Consider the following 20,737-nt stretch of genomic DNA (forward strand, 5'->3'; position numbering starts at 1 on the left):
CAATTTTGCAGTTGTGGCTTGGTAGTAAGTTTTGGTGGGACTCTTATTCTAAAAGACAGTTTTGATGTTTTTAATGTCCTGTTTAAAAGAACTTAAAAAGGTGAAAAACGCAGTATAGACACCAAAATGTTGGATTATCAAAACACCCAATGTCAATATTGAAATATATAACTTTAAATTAAGACAATTTCTGGAAAATCAAGTGCTGACTCTAAACCAAAAGGAATTCTGTTTGGAGGGCATTTTCATAAAAAATTAAAACGAGAAATACAGCAAAATTTAACCACTGGGGAAACACTTTCTTCACTTGGCTTCCATGACACTCTACTCTCTTGTTTTTCCCTTCTCATTCTCCTTTACTAGGTCCTCCTTTTCTCTACAGCTCTTCATATGGGACTGCTCCAGGATTCAGTCCTTCATCCTCTTCTATTTTTCAGTTCTTTATCTACACTCATTATAATGGTTTGAAATACTATCCGTTTGCTGATGACTCCCTAGTTCTGCTCTCTAGCCCACAGCTCTCTCTCCTGCTGCAGAATCACACATCCCAACTGACTACCTGACAACATGATGACAAGTAAGCATCTCAAGCTTAACATTCCGTTACTGAAGTCTTGATCTTACCCTTCAAACTTGCTCCACATGAAGTCTCTCCCATGTCAATTGATGGTAACTCCATCCTTCCAGTCACTCGGTTAAAAAATCTTGGAGTCATCCAAGATTCTTCTCTTTCTCTCATGCCTTTTATTCAATCGTAGGAAGAATCTGATCACTTCTTACCACCTCCACTAGAACCACCCTGGTTCATGACATTCATTTCGCCCCTCCTGTCACTTTCCCTCCCCTACAGTCCTTTCTCAAGAGAAGAGTTTGAGTGATGCTTTTAAAATGTGTCAGGTCACGCCATTCCTTTTCTCAAAATCCTCCAAGAAATCTTCACGTCACATAAAAGCCAAAGTCCTTACAAAACCCTACACAATCTGGCACCCTAACCCCCACCCCACTCCCGCCAGCACTTACTCTCCTCCTTTCTCATTTGACTCCTGGCTTCCACAGTGTTTCCTGAACAAGCTAGGCTTGCTACTGACTAGGAGCCTTGGAGCTGTAAGTTTCTTTTGCCTGGACAGCTTTTCTCAGATTATCAGATCTTCCCCCAGTTAACTGCATAGTATGCCCCATTACCTCCTTCAAATCTCTGCTCAATAATGAAGCCCACTCTGAGAATCCTATTTAAGAGTTGTAATCTGCCCCTCTATCCCCTCATCTTCTTTCATACTGTTCTATTCTTTCCACACCGTGCACTACTTAATATTAATAGCTTACCACACTAATTATTTGGGAGCTCATTTTTGTCTCTAGTAGAATGTAAACTCTCTATACTTCAAAGATTGTTTTGTTCTTAGGTTTTAGGGGGTCGGCACACGGAAAACGCTCAATAACGGATTCCACCAACTCATCATTTCATTGTTCACACGGCTGGGCAAGCTCCCTAAACTCTCCTTAAGCCTAAATTTCAGCACCTTCTTAAACCGCTAGATCTCACAAAACTATACATTTTCCTTTAAGAACTTTCCGACCCCGGAAGTAATAGCTTAAAGACGGGGGTCGGACGAGAAAGCTACTTCCGTTTCCGTACAGACCACAAGGAGCAAAAATACCATGGCGAAGGCCGGGGAAAAGAGCGGCGGCAGCGGAAACAAAGGCTTGAAACGCAAAGCTGCTACTGAAGAACCTCAGGAGGCTGCAGTCGCTGAGGATGGGACGACGGAAAGTGGGGTCCAACCCTCGAAGGCGGCTGCCTTTCCTCCAGGCTTCAGCGTTTCGGAGATTAAGAACAAACAGCGGCGACACTTAATGTTCACGCGGTGGAAACAGCAGCAGCGGAAGGTATGAGGCGCGGAGGCGCCAGAGCGCGTGCGCGATGTCCCTTTCGCTCCCCTGGGGTGGAAGTTGGGGGATGGAGGGAATGTAGAAGGGGCATCTAACCCATTCTGGTGTGCACGTATGGGGGAAGGGTGTCCTAGAAGACTTATTGGGACTGTAATTTCTAATCCGAGATCTGATGGATTGAGGGTCAACAGGCAATGGGGGGAAAAAAAACCCTATTTTATATTGTGTGTCAGGCATTCTGTTCAGAAGTCGACAGAAGTTACAGATTTACGGTACATCTTGCCGGTTTTTGATCATTTTAAAAGCATGTTTTGTTTATAAAATATTTGAGTAACTAGTGATGGTTTTATTGGAAACAACCTGAAAACTCCTCTCTCATTACCGTTTATTTTTAGTACTTTTCAAGACAAGCAACCAGCATAGCCACGGTTTTCTTTAGGATGCAACTTGCAAAGGAATGCAAAACAAAACAACAAAAACTATTTAACTTGTTTAGATGTACATTTTGCACTTTCACTTAATTTGAGGTTTTATAGTAAAAGATAAAGCTAGTGAAATTTTAAACATTTAAACTTGTCAATTTAGATTAGTGTTTTGAAGGAGCAGAATCTTTGAGAAATCTTATTGATTGGCTAGCTCATTTGGTTTACAATACAGCTACGAAAAGCTAAGTCAGGATGTTTCTTTTAATACAGTTATAAGATTGCTCAGTTTAAATATTCATAGCATTAGTAATTTGTAACTTAAGTATGTGTTTGTGATATAACTGGTGGTTTCTCAATATTGTTCTTTTCTTTTTCAAATCCTTTAGGAAAAGTTGGCAGCTAAGAAAAAACTTAAAAAAGAGAGAGAGGCTCTTGGTGATAAGGTAAATGAAACTTTTAGTCCTCTGCTTTCTGTCTGGTATTAAGGAGTGCTCCCTGATACTTACATTGAATCATTTTCTTTTAAAATTTATTATGAAATATTTTGGATATATAAAATGATATAAAAATAAGGCAGCATACCCCTTTCTATCCTTTACTCAGCATAAGAAATTATGCATTAGTAGATAGTGTTCAAGTTCTTGTGTACTTTTTTCTGATTGCTTTCCCCTCCAAAGAAACACTCATTGGGACTTCCCTGGTGGTCCAGTGGTTAAGAGGGTTAAGACACTGCGCTTCCACTGCAGGGGGCACCGGTTTCAAACTTAGATCCCTCTTGACATGTAGCATGGCCAAAAAAAAAAAAAAGATAAGCGCTCATGAAATTGCTCTTTATTGTTCCCATGCACTTCCTTTATTACCTTTACTATGTTTGTGTCCCTAAACAGTAAACCCAGTAGTGGTGTTTTGCATGTTTTCAAAATTTCAAAATGGTGTGTCTACTTCAACTTGCTTACTTTACTTAACTTTATGTGTTTGAGAGGCAGAGACACATCTCCCTGACTGGGAATGGGGAAGATCCCCGTTTTAGGCCTGTAACTGGAGCTCTTCTGACTTGATGCACTTTGTTATGCAAGGCTGGGGAATGGCTGGGCACAGCCTCTTCTGTTGTAGGGTTGGGGCGTGTAAGAATGAGAGCTGACTCTGAGGTTAGGAACCTGTGAAGAGTGAGAATGGGGAGTGGGAGGAAGGTGAGATACCTGAGTGGGTTATGGCAAAGAAGAGAGAAGAGATAATGCCTCAAGAAAGGATTTGGCTATTTTTGTGATATTAACAAAAAGTGAAATCTTTCTATTGAAAAATTTTAAAAGAACTACTAAATACTTCTGCATTATTGCACAGCTAAGTTATTTTCATTTTAGTTTCATTTTATTTATAGTTAGTTCAAGGTTACAATTTATACTTGCAAAATTTAAAAAATGTTCGACTTTTCTCCCCTCCCATCTCTTAAGATGAGGGACCAAGAAATGATAAGCATTTTTGAGAAAGTGAAAAATAATAGACTATATATATGTATATATATATACACACAAACTAAACGCTTCTTCTTCATGAATTCTATTTATAGTATTAGGTTAAATCACAGGAAGTTGCCAATGTTAGACTGTTTTGACCTGCGAAATCCTATCAAGCAATGTTGATAGGATTTTTTAAACTCTCAATAATCAGTCAGTTATAGCAAATTAATATGCTGATCACCATTTGAAAATATCACCTTTCTTGTTTTTGGATTGAAAGATGACTTCCTAGACCTGCCTCTTTTAAAAAAATTGCTTCAAATTTAATATTCATTTCATAGAATAATAAAAAAATCCTAGTTTGTCAGTTCATATTCATCTCTGTTAGTGTACATATATTTTGGATTAGTTTTAGTCAGTATATGGTTACAGTTCTGTGTTCTTGCTCCTTAAAATTTCATTTACACAATATTTTGGTCTAAGCAAACAATATTGTGCATGATTACTGATTCTCATGGTATTCCATTATGCTGGAAATGCTGTAGTCATTATCCTGTTGTTGGACATCTGCCCTATTTACTGTTCATTTCCACTAACCATAGTGATAATACATATTTCTTTGTATAAATTGCTCCCCCTTTTCATTCCTTACCATAAATCCCCCAAACTAGAATTACTAGTTCAGTAGATGGAAACAGATTTATAGCTTTTCTTATATATTTCTGAATAGCTTTCTGAAAGTATTGAAACAAAGCTATATATATATGTACCTTTGTAATTTTTTCCCATTTGATATTTTTCTTCTTCATGAATAATTATTTTGATTCCAGTTTCTTCTCTCTGCTACTTCTGCCTGGTTTTAAGCCATTTTATTTAGTGTCAGCAGTTCTTCCAGTATGTGCATGTGTCTGCTCAGAGAATTAAAAAGCCTCTTACTCAATATTGTTATTAGGATTGATGTAGCAGTGGGTTGAAATGAGGAACAGATTGAGTTTTTGTATTATTTGCAGATTTCTGTTATTCTTCCCCAATCATAATGCAAAATTATTAATGTAAAATGCTCCTAAGACTTAACCCTTTTTCTTTTATTTAGGCTCCACCAAAGCCTATACCGAAGACCATTGACAACCAGCGAGTGTATGATGAAACCACAGTAGACCCTAATGATGAAGAGGTAATGTTAGAAGTCTTAAATGAATTTGGATGACCACACTTGATAAATTGTCTATTCGTATGTCAATGTTTAAATTAAAGTACTAACTGGTGAAGATGTGTAATGGACTGATTCAACTGTAATGTTGGCATATTATCATTATTTATTGTAGATTATTTCATAATTGAGTTTCCCAACAATGCTGTAGAAAAAGGGAGTAATTACTTATTTTCTAGAAAGATATTGTATTTTATGCCTAGGTAAACTTATTTGTCATTTAATCTCTATAATAGTTCCAGTGTTTTTTAATGTCATTTGAAAAGCATTCCTCATACTATAGATTTTTGTAGTATTTGTTATACATTTTGACACCTAAGGATAACATTTGATGGTATTTTTGTGTCCTCATAAAACTCTTGGTTTCAAGATAACCTTCCACTTTACACATTTTCCCTTTAAATAGTTTGCAACAGTACAGTGAGAGAATCAAGGTTTTAAAACTTTGTATATATATGTATTCTTTGATTTGTGTACGGGAAACTTGTTTTTGTTATATTTATTTGCTTTCAAACAATGCTGTTACCAACATTCTTTCACATATTTCCTGGTATAGCCATTCATTCATTCAGTTTGTCAGTCAGTTTTCCAGCAAATGCTTCTTGATTGCCTGCTATGTATGGAGATCTGTTTTAGGGACATGGGATTCATCAGTGCACAAAATACACATATACACACAAAATTTCTGCCCACCCAGAGCTTACTTTCTAGGAAGAGAGACAAACAATGAACATAATAAAATAAATTACCATAGGTTAGCAGATGGTAGGTTACTAAAATTAAATAGGGTAAAGGAGATTCAGGACAACTTGGTGTAGAGCGAGTTTGCAATTTTACAAAAAGGGGGGGTGCATGAGAGAGAGTATCTGTGTGTGTGTGTGTGCCTGCATTTTATTTATTGTGACATAATTTCAGACTTAATAGAAAAGTAAGAATTCATGTATACACTTCACCTGGATTTCCTAAATGTTAAATTGTATCACACTTCATTTTCATTTATATTCTCTCTGAAATGCTTGAGAGTAAGTGGCAGATATAAGCCCCTTTACTCATACATGCTTAGTGTGTTTTACCTATAAACTTTTTTTAATAAGCCCAGTGTACAGTTTCCATAATTAGATAATTAACGTTGTTATACATTATTATCTGATCTGTACAGCTTACTCAGATGTCACAATGATGTCATTTTTCATAAAAGAAAAATCCCAGTTCTTGCATTTCATCCCATTACAATGACTCTAACCTCCTTTAGTTTGGAACAGTTCCGCAGAATTTGCTTTTAATGACATTGACATTTTTGAAGAGTACAGACCAGGTATACTTGTAGAATGCCACTTAATATGAGTTTGGTGTTTGCTCATGATTATATTCAGCTTATGTACTTTTGACAGGAGTACCACAGTTGTGACGTTATGTTCTTTTCAGTGCTCTTAGCAGGAGTCACATATTGTTGATTTTCCCATTACTGGTTATATTAACTTTCATCACATGATTAAAGTGGTGTCTGTCAGGTTTCTCCACTATAAGTACTATTTTCCCCTTTGAATTTAATAAATATTTTGGGAGGGAGATACTTTGAGATTATATAAATAAATATATGTTACTCTTTAAACTCTCACTCAAGATTTTGCAATTACAAATAATTTTTTCCAGTCTGATAGGTGAGAAATTGTATTTCCATGTAGTTTTAATTTGCTGTTCTTTTGTTATGAATGAGGTTGGACATCGTTTCACGTTTTCTTCCTTTCTTTCTAATCAATTGTTTGTTCATGTCTCTTGCCCATTTTTCTGTTGGTTAGGGTTGCAATTTTTATACAATGGTTAGGGTAGGCTTCATTGAGGAGATGACCTTTTAGCAAAGACTTGAAGGATGTGAAGAAATCAGCCATCTTTGGGCAGAAGATAATCCAGGATAAGGGGACATGGCCAGCGCAAAAGCTCTAAGGCAGGAACATGCTTAGTTTATTTTTGAGAATCAGTAAGGAAGCCAGTATGCTGAAATTAAGTGAGCAAGAGGGAGGGTGGTAGAAGAGGTGCCAGGAAAATACGGGGAAGGGAAGAGGCCAGATCAGTGACTTTGCTGGCCATTGTGAGGACTTTGGCTTTTATACTTAGTGAAATGAGGAGCCATTGGATGATTTTGAACAGGGGAATGATGTGATTGTATTTAATTTTTTTAAGTAATTGGTTGCTTTACTGAGATAGCAGTCAGAGAGGTAAACAGACTAGTTCGGAAGCTAATCCAGGAAAGAGATGATGATAATGATGGTGGTGGTGGTGATGATGATGATGATTGGGACCACAGTGGTTACAGTGAATGTTGAGAATCAGTCTGATTCTGAGGTTTGAGTTTTTGGCCTTGGTGTATTTTGATATTAGAGCCACTAAGAATTTCTTGATATGAGGTGTTAGAGAAAGAGGATTCAAAGATGGCATTGAGGTTTTTAGCCTGAGCAATTAGAAGGATAGAATGATGGAATTATCATTGACAAGGTATGGAACAGGCCTTGGCTGGAGATAAATTGGGGATCAAAAACATGTAATGTAAAAGTTTCCCTAAATATTTACATAGGGGAGAATTTGTTAGGTCATGGGGTGTATAAATGTTCAACTTTACATGAAAGTGCCAAAATGTTTTCCAAAGTAGTGGTTGTATCATTCTGCACTCCCATGGTGTAAGAGCAATATTCCTGGTCATCCACGTTCTGACCATTGCTTGGTATATTCAGGTTAGTGATAAAGGGCTATCTCATTGTGGCTTGAGTTTGCTCTTCCCTGATTCCTAACGTGGTTGAGCATCTTTTTTGTGCATGTACTGTGGTTTTGGTAGAGATATGCCAGCTCATGTCTTTTGCCCTATTTTCTATCCTGTAGTGTATTTTACTGATTTGTAGAATTTCTCTAATTTCTACTAATCCTTTACATGTATTACAAGTATCTTCCAATTTGTGGATTCTCTTTTTACTTTCTTCTTTGGTGTCTTCTGATGAACAAAAGTCCTTAATATAGTTGGGTTTAATTTTTTTTGTTTTTGTGGTGAATGCTGTTTTGTCATGTTTAAGAAATCTGTCTCTATCCTGTAATCATATGATATCATATTTTTTTCCCTAAAAGAACTGGAGAGCTACTTTTCATATTTATGTACTTAATTATCGGGAATGAATTTCTCTGTTTGGTGTGAGAAAGGAAACCAGCTTCTCTCTTCCACTGCTCCCTCCTTCCCCCTCATATGTAACCAGTTTCCCCAGCACCATTTTTGGAGCAGTACAACCTTTTCCCATAGTAAATTGTAATGCTGTGTCATATATTAGGTATCCGTATATGCTTAGTCTTTTTCTGGGCTGTTTTTTTGGTAGTTTGTTGCTGGATCAGTTCTTTACTTTCTTAATTATTTAGCTTCATGATAAGTTTTGATACCTGTTAGGGCAAGATGCCCCTCCCCATTACCATCCTCAAATCCCTCTGTTCAGGAGTGTTCTCTTCCTGGACCTTTGGTCTTCCATATAAAATTATAAATTGTACTAAATCAGATCAGTTTGAGGATATATATATATATATATTGCTTAATTAGGTCTTATTTAAATACTGAAAATGTATTTCAGTGAATTTCATTGTTTTCTTAATACAGGTTGTACACGTGAATCTTGTTAGAGCTATTCCTGGGTATCTTACATTTTTTCTTATTAGTGTAAAGCACATCTCTTTGAAAACTGTTTAAATTGCTGATTTACAAAAATGCAGTTGATTTTTTTAATACATTTTTTAAAACATCTATCTATCTATATTTGGCTCCGTTGGGTCTTCGTTGCTGCGTATGGGCTTTCTCTAGTTGCTGCGCATGGGCTTTCTCTAGTTGCTGCAAGCAGAGGCTACTCTTCGTTGTGGTGCACAGGCTTCTCATCGCGGTGGCTTCTCTTTCTGCGGAGCACAGGTTCTAGGCCTGCAGGCTTCAGTAGTTGTGGCACGCAGGCTCAGTAGTTGTGGCTTGCAGGCTCCAGAGTGCAGGCTCAGTAGTTGTGGTGCACGAGTTTAGTTGCTCCACGGCATGCGGGATCTTCCTGGACCAGGGATCGAACCTATGTCCCCTGCATTGGCAGGCGGATTCTTAACCACTGAGCCCAGGGAAGTCCCTGCAATTGATTTTTGGATCATGATCTTCTAACAAGTAGTTTACCTAAATTCATTTCTAATAATTTGTCTGAATGTTGTTTTCATTTCATGTTTAATCCTTTCTGCAAATAAGTTTTTGTTAATTACTTTCAATCCATTAACAGTTTCTTTCGTTCTTACTTAGAACCTCCAGCATGTCAAATAAATAGAAAAAGCAATATTAGCGTCTGTGCCATGTTACTGATTTTAAAGAGAATACTTCGTGTATCATTATTAATGTTTGTGTCATTAATGCTAGATTCTCCTTATGAGTTATGGAAATTCCGTTCTTTTTTTGCTGGATTTTTTTTTAATGAAGGAATGTAGAAAGTTAGATGCTTTTCCTGCAAATATTAAGATAATTTATGCACTTTTTCTGCAGATATTGAGATGAATGTGCAGTTTTCTCCTTTATTGCACTAATGTAGTAAACGAAATAGATTTTCTAATCTTAAACCTCTTGTATTCATGGGATAAATACAATTTAGTTAAGATGACACAGGCCTACTAGAGAATGGACTTGAGGATACGGGGAGGGGGAAGGGTAAGCTGGGACAAAGTGAGAGAGTGGCATGGACAGGTATACACAACCAAACATAAAATAGATAGCTAGTGGGAAGCAGCCACATAGCACAGGGAGATCAGCTCGGTGCTTTGTGACCACCTAGAGGAGTGGGATAGGGAGGGTGGGAGGGAGGGAGATGCAAGAGGGAAGAGATATGGGGACATATGTATATGTATAACTGATTCACTTTGTTATAAAGCAGAAACTAACACACCATTGTGAAGCAATTATACTCCAATAAAGATGTTTAAATAAAAAAGATGTTTTATCTTAACATATTGTTTTGGTTTTTTAATACTTTGTTTAGAACATGTACATGTGTGTTCATGAGTGAGACTACAGTAATGTCCTATTTTCATTCCTAATTTTATTTATTTGGGCTTTTCACCAGAGGTGTATCTGTTTTGTTTTTCTTTTCAAACTACTGTTTTCTTTAATCTTCTCTATTGAATCTTTGTTTTCTAATTCATTTATATCTCCTCATACCTTTATTTCTTTTACACTATGAGTTTATTGTTTTTATTTTTTTGATTAGCGTATTTTCATCTTTTTTATTATGAGCAACTAAGGTGATAAAATTCACTTTTGCTATAGCCCCCAAGTTTTAAGATGCATTTCTTTCATTATTGTTTAAATCTGAGTACCTCTTTTAATGAAAGATGATTTCTTCTTGTTTGCTATATTTTTTTATTTCATTAGTTTTCCCCGATCCTTGTTATTTCTTTCCTTCTGCTTACCTGGAAGAGCAAATGAAAGCTCTTCCATTTGCTCTTCTTTTTCTAGCTTCCTAAGATGGAAGCTTAGATTATTGATTTTATACTTTTTTCCTAGTATAAGCATATAAAGCTCTGGTTTTCCCCTAAGCACTGCTTTAGCCACATCCCATATATTTTGGTATGCTTGTTGTGTTTTCATTTTCATTCTGTTCAAGATATTTTCTAATTTCTCTTGTGATTTCTTCTTTGGCTTATGATTTTCAAAAAGTGTCCTGTTTAATTTCCAAATATTTGAGGATTTCCCAGATTCCTTTCTGCTGTTGATTTCTAATTCAATTTTATTGTGGTTTGGGACATATTTTGTTTGATTTCAGTCCTTTGCAATTAAAGAAATGTCCTAGCATTTATGTCCTAGCATAAATAAGATCTATTCTGAAGAATGATTTATCACAATCTACTTCAAATAAATACTGACACGATTCTGGTAAAATACAGCAAGTTTGCACCAGTATAGCTTCATGACCCTCCACTCTTACTCATGCTATTATTGTCAGCACACGTTGTTATATATTACATCTGTCTATGTTATAAACCCAGTGTTGTAATTACTGCTTTAAACATCCTGTTTTTTTTAAAGAAATTAAGAGCATACACACACAACACACCCACAGAGTCTTTTATGTTTACCTTCATCATTACCTATTTACAGTGCTCTTCTTTCCTGCTTGTGGATCAGAGTTACCATCTGGTATCATTCTCTTTCAGCTTCTAAGACTTTCTTAAGCCTTTGTTTTTATAGCAGGTCTGATAGCTAATTATCTCAGCTTTTGTTTATCTGAAAGTGTGCTTATTTTGCCTTCATTTTTGAAAGAATTTTGTGGGATATAGAATCCTTGGTTGACTTTTTTTTTCTTCTGGTACTTTGAACTTGTTCCATTGCATTTTGACCTTCATTATTTCTCTTGAGAAAGCAGCCATTAATAATCATTGTTCCCATGTATGTGATTTATTTTTTTCATCTTTCAAAATTTTCATTTTTTGGCTTTTACCAGTTTGACACTGATGTGTTTAGGTGTTGTTCTTTCTTTTTATTCTACTTAAGGTTTTCTGAGTTTGGACCTTAAGTTAGAGTTTTTCATCCTTTATTTCTTTGGAAATTTTTTTCTGCCCTCATCTCTCCTTCGGGGACTTCCTTTTCACACACACTGTTGAAATGGTTATGAGTGTTCTAAAAGTTTCTGCAGCTTTGCTCCTTTTGCTATGATTGTGTTCTCCATTCTTCGGATTGGATACTTATTAATCTATTTTCAAGTTTATTGATTATTCTGTATCTTAGATCTTCTATTAAGCCTGTATTTTCCCTTAATTCCTTGAATATATCTGTTATAGCTGCTTTGAAATTTTCACTAAATTCAACATCTGGGCCCACTCAGTCAGTTTTTATTGACTTCTCTTTTCCTGATTATAAGTCATACTTTTCTGTTTCTTTGTATATCTAATATTTTGGTTGAAAATTGGACATTTTAGAAAACATTGCAATAACTGGATTGTTTTTGTTTTTTTAAGGGTTATTGATTCTTTTTGTTTTAGTAACTTGTCTGGACTTAAACTGGAATCTGTCTGACAGTAGCATTATGTTACTACTCAGTTTGTTATTTTTAACATGCCTCCCTAGGGACTGTCCCAGTGTTTGCGTGGATTAATGGTCAGCCAGTGATTTGGGTAGAGGTTGTGGTGCGACACCATGAACCCCTAAGACATACATACCCTCTGCCAGCTGAGCTGTGTGTGGATTGAGGAATGCATTCAGAGTTGCAGCCATTTTTCAAGTCTCCCTTGCCTTTTAGGTGCACTGGATTCTCAGGTCTCTCTCATGTGTAGTTTAGCTGTCAGTCAGGGATTTTGGGAGAGATTATGCCAGTCCCTCTATGATTTTTACTTCCAGAGCTCTCATTAAATTTTTGGCTGGCCCACATCTACCCTGAACTGGGCCTGTAACCTTGGATTGGCAAAGCTAGCGTCTTCACACCTGCCTCTCCTTGAATCTGGTCCACCACCTCTGGATTCAGGATTGCTGGTTGTCGCCTGCTATCAGTCCTGAAGTTGGTAAAGTTACTGTTTTCACCAACAAGGTTGATAGAGGAAATGGAATAGCTCTAGGCAAGATTCTTGATGTTCTTACCCACAGATGTATCCATTTTTCAAGAATAAACGCATCTCAGTGTGTGTCTTGAAATTGTTTTTGACAGTTTTTTTTCCAGTTTTATATTAGTATTCTTCAGATAGAAAATTACCCAACCTCTTCACGTTGCCATTAACCTAAGTCCCTCCTGGGCCCTCTTTAAATCACCAGTCAGCTAGGTAGTCAGTGTTATAGAATCCCTACTGTAACTACTTTTAAAATGCTGGCCCAGTAGAATGTTTGATGTAAAATTATCTCTCTTTCTGTTTTCAGGTTGCTTATGATGAAGCTACGGATGAATTTGCTTCTTACTTCAACAGACAAACTTCTCCCAAGATTCTCATCACTACATCAGATAGACCTCATGGGGTAAACATATCAATTAGTATAGCTCTTGAATTCTTAATTTTCTTGCATTACTTAGATTATTTAAGAGAACTCTGTTCAGAAGAGTTAAATTATTAGTAATTGCCTTAGATTATGCCTGTAAATAAGCTAAATAAAATGTAATGCTGATGTGATATAGGCTCACTAAGCATGATTCTTCAGGATAGGCTTTCTCAGCCTCAGCACTGTTAGCATTTTAGGCTGGATAATTTTTTTATTGTGCAGATTGTCCTGTTCATTATAGGATGTTTAGCAGCATCTCTGGCCTCTATGCACTAGATATCCGTAGCAGCCAAACCCCATACTACCACCAGTCATAACCACCAGAAATGCTTCCAGATGTTGCCAAACATCTCTTGATGGCAAAATTGTCCCTAGTTGAGAACCACTGCTTTAGGCTGATCAGCCTTTGATGGATGAAACATTGTTTAGGTTTCACTCTTTCCCTAGCCTTGCTCTCTTTTAATAACACTATCTTATAATAATTACTTCTTTGCTTATATATATGTGCTACACAGATTTGTATTCTTTTTTCACTTTTGAGGATTTTTGTTATTTTGTTTTATAGAGAACAGTACGACTCTGTGAACAGCTCTCCACAGTTATACCAAACTCACATGTTTATTACAGAAGAGGACTGGCTCTGAAAAAAATTATTCCACAGTGCATCTCAAGAGATTTCACAGACCTGATTGTTATTAATGAAGATCGTAAAATACCAAGTATCCTTTGTTTTTTTACGGAAGTTTTCCTGTCTAAACAAGAGACAGCTTCAGGGAATTCATAATCTAGTAGGAGAAAAGAAACATGTAAACAAACAAAAATATAGTGTGGATAGTACAATTAAGAGAGAAATACAGGATACAGTGCAAACTCTGGTAAAAATCTGCCCTGGGGATATCAGGGAGGAAGTACTTGATAGAAAAAAGTGCTTAAACCCCATCTAGGTGGATATGGGTGAATGAGGTAAGGAAGAGGAAGAAATAACCATTTGGAAAGATAGAGGCGTGAAGGTGCTGACGCAGTTGGGGATCTGCAACTGTCATTTGATATGACTAGATTTTATGGTGCCAGAGGTGGTTTCACAGGATTGCATTTTTAAAGTAGGTATTTGGGCCCATATTATGTATTAACTAGTATATCAGATGCCAAGAATAATCTATCCTTTTACCATGAATCACAGATCTGAGGTGAATGTGTTCCCTAAACCCTAGGTGTTTCTTCCTGTTGTGAGGTAAGAGATCATATAAAGGATGCCTAGATTTTTTGTCATTGCTGTTGTTTTACTTACTCATCTCCTGGCGGCCTGTGAACTCAGTAACTTTAAAGATGGCCAGTTGAATGAGTCAAAATTAAGGAGTTAAACAATAGGGACAGTACTTCTCTGCTGCCAGGTTAACATTTTTTTTCTTAAATCAATGAACACTTTAAAAAATAATGGTTTACAAGCTGTTTTTTTTAATCTAGATAATTTTTATGGCTTTTGTTTTCAATGTAAGTTAAAGACTTTACCCACTTGTACAGGTTGCTTTTCAGAGACTTTTAAGACTAAAACTAGCTTTGTATTGTGGTATATTGTTGGTCATTTTATAATTTGGCCGGATCGGGAGTTACTGTAACAAAGTAACAAAAATCTCTTGAATACTTAACTATTCCAGAAGAGATTTGTTTTAAGGTAGTTGTTGCCTTTTTAAAACTACCCTCCCAACATAAGGTGGCAAGGTCTGTGTTCCTCTATTTTTGGCAGTTAAAAACCCATCATCATTTCATTACTAGCAAGCCTGCTAGTAACTCTTTGCTAAGAAGCAAGCATTTATCAATTCAATAAACATTCTGTCCATCTCTTGCCTTTAGAAAGCTTATATTCTCTTTACTTTATAATACTGTGTTGTCTTTTTACCCAAAATGTATTAATAATTTTCTGTTTACCATATTGGACACCCTAGAGGGTAAGTTAACCGTCAGGTAATTAAGGTACCATCAGTACACAGACCTGATTTAAGGAAATAATTAGGCTACTTAAGTAATCCAAATGTGAAACTGCTTACTCCTATTCATATAAACATATATATATATATATACAGTCTGCCCTCCCTGTCCACGGGTTCTGCATCTGCGGATTCAACCAACTGTATTGAAAGTTGGAGGGCTTACTCTACTATGCCAGTTTATATAAGGGACTTGAGCATCTTTGGATCTAACCTCCATGGTGGGTCCCAGAACCAGTCCCCCACAGATACTGAGGGAAAATTACCCAAGACTTAATTTTTGGATACAGAATCATGCAGCAGTTTCTAAAAGTCCTCATGATTGGAAGTTTTATAAGTATAATCCTGCCTGGATGTTAATTTTTATAATTTCAAAGATGTTTCATTTTCTTTTCTGATTAACATCTAGTAATGCAGCTGATGTCAGAGTATCAGTGAAAGACACTAGGAAAACAAATCTCTTGATTTGCTTGATCACATAGAATGATCTTCAGACTAATGCACGTTGGTAAGCCGGACTGGAAGTCCATCTTGGATAAGAGATTGTAAGATAAGGCAAAGAATATCTGCAGAAACTTGTAAATGAGACTGTTGCTCTAAGGAAGATATGAGACAGGTAAATGGAGGAAGGACAGTGGCTGATCTTTGCCATGATCCCCCCCCCAAAATGTAGAATTAAAGGGAGAATAATTTGTAAGCACCTAATAGAAATGGTGATTCCTAGAGACTTGATGTGGGCTCACAAATAACAAATCATGACTCCTAATGATGGCACTTGGAGAAAAGTTGAAAGAATTGAAGATATCTAGCCTGGAAATAAGAAAGTGGGAACATGACAGCTGTCTAAAGATATATTGACAGTAGGAAGGGCTACTGTGTGCCATATGGTGGAAATTTATAGTGGTATACATTTTTGACTTATTCTAGAAAAGAACTTTGTTATCCTACCAGTAGCCTTGTGGCTTTGGGTCAGGCAGATGTGATATCAAATTCAGAGTTCACTACTTGCTATTTTCGTGAATTTAGTCAAGTTTCTTAGTTTCCTCATATTTTAAATGTAGGAAATAATACCTATCTTTGGGGTTCCCACAAGGATCACATTAAATGTATTATGTTTCAGAGGCATAGTGCCTGGCCTGTACTAGGCATTTTATTAATTGTGGTGCAGTGGGAAGCATGAAGGCTTTTTCTGGAGAGAGACAGACTTCCTCTATTCATTATTTCTAAATGGAAATTTGAGGTAGGATAAGTCTTTCTGCTTTTGGCAGCTTATAGGGTGTTTTACATCCTAGCCTTTGTATCAATCGTAACAAAATGCCTCTATACATTTCTAAATGGAAATTACCAGTCAAGAGTTTGGGCTCAGGTGTAACCCCACCCCAGTTGTGATCTACTGCCATGTAGCACTGAAACTTGGGTCGAATCTACCTGACCCTTCTCAGACTCTTCCTCATTGCTAAAATCAGTATGACTCCTATTTTACATGGTTTGGGTTAGAGATTAGCAATAACATAAAGCCTTTTGTACAATGCAGGTACTTAGGAATTGATACGTCTGGATTCTGTAGTTTCTTTTGACACAAACCACAATTTAGTGGGAATGTTCTGGAAAGGATTCAAGCCTTGATTTAGGTTGAAACTAATGACTTCTACCTCTCTTTACCCCCTCAAGATTTTATGATTTTTTCAATGTGCAAATGATACAGAAATACTTTTGCCTGTACCTCATGAGGTTGAACTTTTGGTGAGTCCTTGAAGGGAAGGAAAGAATTCAAACATTTACTGATAATCTGCTATATAGTAGGCACTAGTATCTGTCAGAAATTAGTTAATAGATTTGTTGGGAAGAAAGGCATTTTACATGACTGTAACTCAAATGACAAGTGCTGTAGTAAGTAACAGTGAGATCGAGACTATTTAGAGCTTAATTTTGACTGTAAAGAGGTGGCATTTGAAGTGGGTCTTAATGGATGAGTAAAATATTGTAGATATTTGAAATACAATGAGCAAAAATCACATGATAGGATTAATGTGTGTGGTGTGTGAGAGACTGTGTCAGTGTCTACCAGCTTGGAAGCAATATGGGGAGACAACAGGTTAGAAAGGTAGTTTGGAGCCACAGTATGACTGCTATGACGATGTCTTAAATCTATAGATGAGTCTGTGGTGAGAGTAGTTTGAAATTAGCTACAGCTGTCAAACTCTCACAGTATCCAGTTTTTCACATAGCACACGAGGAGCTATGGTACAGATACAGTGACAAAGCCGAGTCCCATAGCTTTAGTAACTGTAGAACCAAGGCCTGAATCCAACTTGATTTAGTCTATATTAGAAGATGTACTTGAAATGGTGAGAGAGGTCAAACCAAGCAAAATACTGTTTTCCTAATCTGGGTGGAAAATCTCAAGGACCTCAATTAAGACAGTAACAATTGGGGTAAAGAGGAAGCTATAGAAGTGAGGAATTTAGGAAGGTAAAAGCAGTAGATAGGATTTGATGGGAGGAGGAGGGTGATGATAATAACCACCATAGTTTTTCAGTAGATGAATGGGAGAACGTCGATGGCTTTTTTTTTTAATCTTGAATTTTTATTTTTTTATACAGCAGGTTCTTATTAGTCATCCATTTTATACACATCAGTGTATACATGTCAGTCCCAGTCTCCCAATTCATCATGTTGATGGCTCTTAAATACGGCAACATCTGTTTTATATAAAACTCATATTGTGTGCAGAAAAACAGTTGAATTCTGACCTCCTTTTAAGGTTAAGTATTTGGAAGAATCAAGTTGTGCTACAAAGACTTGGGGTATGTTGTGTAGTTTAGCCGCATTCCAAACTTTTAAAGCCCTTGGGCTGCTAATCCTGCTGATTGTAGGTAGTTGTCTTATACTTCATGTGTAGTTTAGAGTGTCTAGCCTAATTCTGTTTGTGGTAGGGTAAGTGTTTAATTAATAGGTTGATTTTAAATTGTGGTACAGTAATCCCAAGAATTAAGACCATGTCTCTTGAGAACACTAATAACCTTGATTTCCAGAAGAGAGTTTGTCTCTGGTCTCGTAGGATGATATTCAAAACTGCATATCCTGACCTTAACAAATGTGTAAGACATACATATATATGTATGAGAGTGTGCCTTTTAAGGGTTATAAAGCCTCTGAACATAGAGGTAAACTTATATTCCATTTGCAATGCTACAATTATGCTAGAATCTCATCCTTTTAGAGTATTATAGTAGTGGATTTTAGCTCTTTTCACCTACTTCAGTTGAATGCTGAACATACCCTATAGCTATTTACCATACTGTGAAGAGAAAAAGTAGGACTGCTATAGGTTAGTTTATTTTTCTGAAAGATTTAGGTTGACTTCTCTGTCTTGAGTTTTGGGTATGGTAAGAAAATCTGTTAAGCCAGAGGAATACATGCACCCACCTATTTACCTAGCTACAGATTTTAGGAGGCTTTGGGCATACAAAGAACTAGTTATTTAAACAATTTAAAACTTAGATTACAGAATGTAATCTAAATGTGTTCTTAGCTTTGTGAACAGATGGATTAATTCTGAGTCACTTGCCAAATGGCCCAACTGCTCATTTTAAAATGAGCAGTGTTCGTCTGCGTAAAGAAATTAAGGTAAGTTTTATGCATTCCTTGATTGGCATTGGTCTTCTCACAGTATTTGATCAGTAAATACTATAACCTATATAGATCTAACTGATTTTAATAATGGTATTTGCTCTTCTGGTTAAAGGGATACTTTTGTGTACTGACCGTTTTCTTGTGAGATTATAATTGAGTTATGGCAGACAAGCAATAGCCTTCGTTACTATGAAACATGTCACTTTTTAGTAGAACTTTCTTTTGGTGCATTCACTGCATATTAAATAATTTTAGATAAATCTTATTTCATGGGTTTGATTAAGCTATTAAGATAACTAAAATGTTTCAATGTCATGTAAATTGGAAAACCTGAAATTGCAGTGAGATCGTTATTGTGACTTTTCATCATTTTTCTAGAGAAGAGGCAAGGACCCCACAGAACACATACCTGAAATAATTTTAAACAATTTTACAACACGGCTGGGTCATTCTGTTGGACGTATGTTTGCATCTCTCTTTCCCCATAATCCTCAATTCATTGGAAGGCAGGTTGCCACATTCCACAATCAACGGGATTATATCTTCTTCAGATTTCACAGGTGAGAAACTCCTTGGACTTCAATGATGAAATACATTTTACACACAAACCTGTTTTCTAATGTATTCTGACAAGTATTGTAGATGAGAAATTATCTTTCAAACTGTCATATTAAAGAAATAACAGTTTGGGTTCATTCACACTAATTTCCTTAACTCTATTTTATCTTTGAAGATACATATTCAAGAGTGAAAAGAAAGTGGGAATTCAGGAACTTGGACCACGTTTTACCTTAAAATTAAGATCTCTTCAGAAAGGAACCTTTGATTCTAAATATGGAGAATATGAATGGGTACATAAGGTATGTGCTTACTCTATGAAAAGCCATTTAGATAATTTTAAAAGGATGGAATGAGAATAAAACGACGTAGTTTAAGCTTTGGGTGTTTATACCTTAAGTTAGGCTTCTGAATTTCTTCCCAGGAGCTAGCAATAATCAATCTCTGATACAGTGTTCTGGTCTAGAGATTAACTCTGGTTCATCTGAAATATCCCTAAAGATCAGTGGTTCCCAAAGTGGGACCAGTAGCATCACCTAAGAACCTGTTACGAAGGCAGACTGTTGGGCTACAGACCTGCTGAATCAGTAACTTAGGGAGTGGGCCAGCAGTCTGTTTATGAGCCTGTGTTATAATGATTCTGCAGCATGCTTGAAAATTATTTTATAAAAGTTATATAGAAGTTAAAGTTAAAATTATTTTATAGAAGGTTTTATAGAGGTTACATTAAAGTTAAAATTATTTTATAGAAGGTTTTATAGAGGTTTGGAGATCATTTTAAATTATAAATGAAAACTTTAATACTTTAAAACACATAATTTTTCAACCTAATAAGAAATATTTCACCTAAGTATGACTAAAATTTTATATCTATTATACACACACATATTGGAGCAGTAATTTCCAATACTTTTTATATTAGAGCTAAAGACTTAAACTGTCTCAGAGACAAACCTAGAGGTCCTTTTTTTATAGCACTGTTACGGATTGTTTACTTTTGTTGTTGTTGTTTTTTCTAATTTTCAGCCCCGGGAAATGGATACAAGTAGAAGAAAATTCCATTTATAAAGTACTGAGGGGATAGTATTGGATTGTGCTGAACAGGCCTATCTTGAATTTATGAAAGAAGAACCTTTTCAAAATGGCATTTACTGATTTCATAAGCCTTCTGTCATGTCTGGATAAAGTACCAAGTGCCATGAATTGCCACTCACTATTTATGTAGCAAATAAAAGGTCATTTTGGTAAGAGTTTATAAATTCAAGTTTCCTAAAGCTTAATTCTCTTATTTTTAGGTAATTGTTAATAGTTGAAATTGGGATCAGTAGTCAAACTAACATTCCTGTTTGTACTTTCATGGAACATGTGGGCTGGAGAGAAATACAGTGCTTGGTAAATACTGTGTAGCCCACTGTTTTCTATCAGACTGATCTTCATAGTTTTAATTCTGTTTCCCGAAAATACATATATTTGGGGGTGAGGTTTCTAGGCTGTTTTAACATTTCCTTAAGCCTTTCAAGAAGGGTAGAAATTTTTAAAGCAAAGTGTTTTGCCAAGGACTAAAAGCAAAAGTT

General features: G+C 36.1%; 1 protein-coding gene across 1 annotated transcript; it reads left to right on the top strand.

Moving 5' to 3' along the window:
• The first annotated feature begins 1,086 nt into the window (after positions 1–1,086).
• On the top strand, positions 1,087–20,561 carry RPF1 (ribosome production factor 1 homolog). Its single transcript, XM_079919355.1, has 10 exons — positions 1,087–1,104; positions 1,639–1,887; positions 2,702–2,758; positions 4,866–4,946; positions 12,868–12,963; positions 13,550–13,703; positions 18,517–18,599; positions 18,984–19,165; positions 19,339–19,465; positions 20,190–20,561. The coding sequence occupies exons 2-10, from the start codon at positions 1,660–1,662 to the stop codon at positions 20,229–20,231; spliced, it is 1,050 nt and encodes a 349-aa protein (XP_079775481.1). The 5' UTR covers positions 1,087–1,104; positions 1,639–1,659; the 3' UTR covers positions 20,232–20,561.
• The last annotated feature ends 176 nt before the right edge of the window (positions 20,562–20,737 follow it).

This window comes from Stenella coeruleoalba (assembly GCF_951394435.1).
Source record: "Stenella coeruleoalba genome assembly, chromosome: 1".
Classification (NCBI taxonomy): domain Eukaryota; kingdom Metazoa; phylum Chordata; class Mammalia; order Artiodactyla; family Delphinidae; genus Stenella; species Stenella coeruleoalba.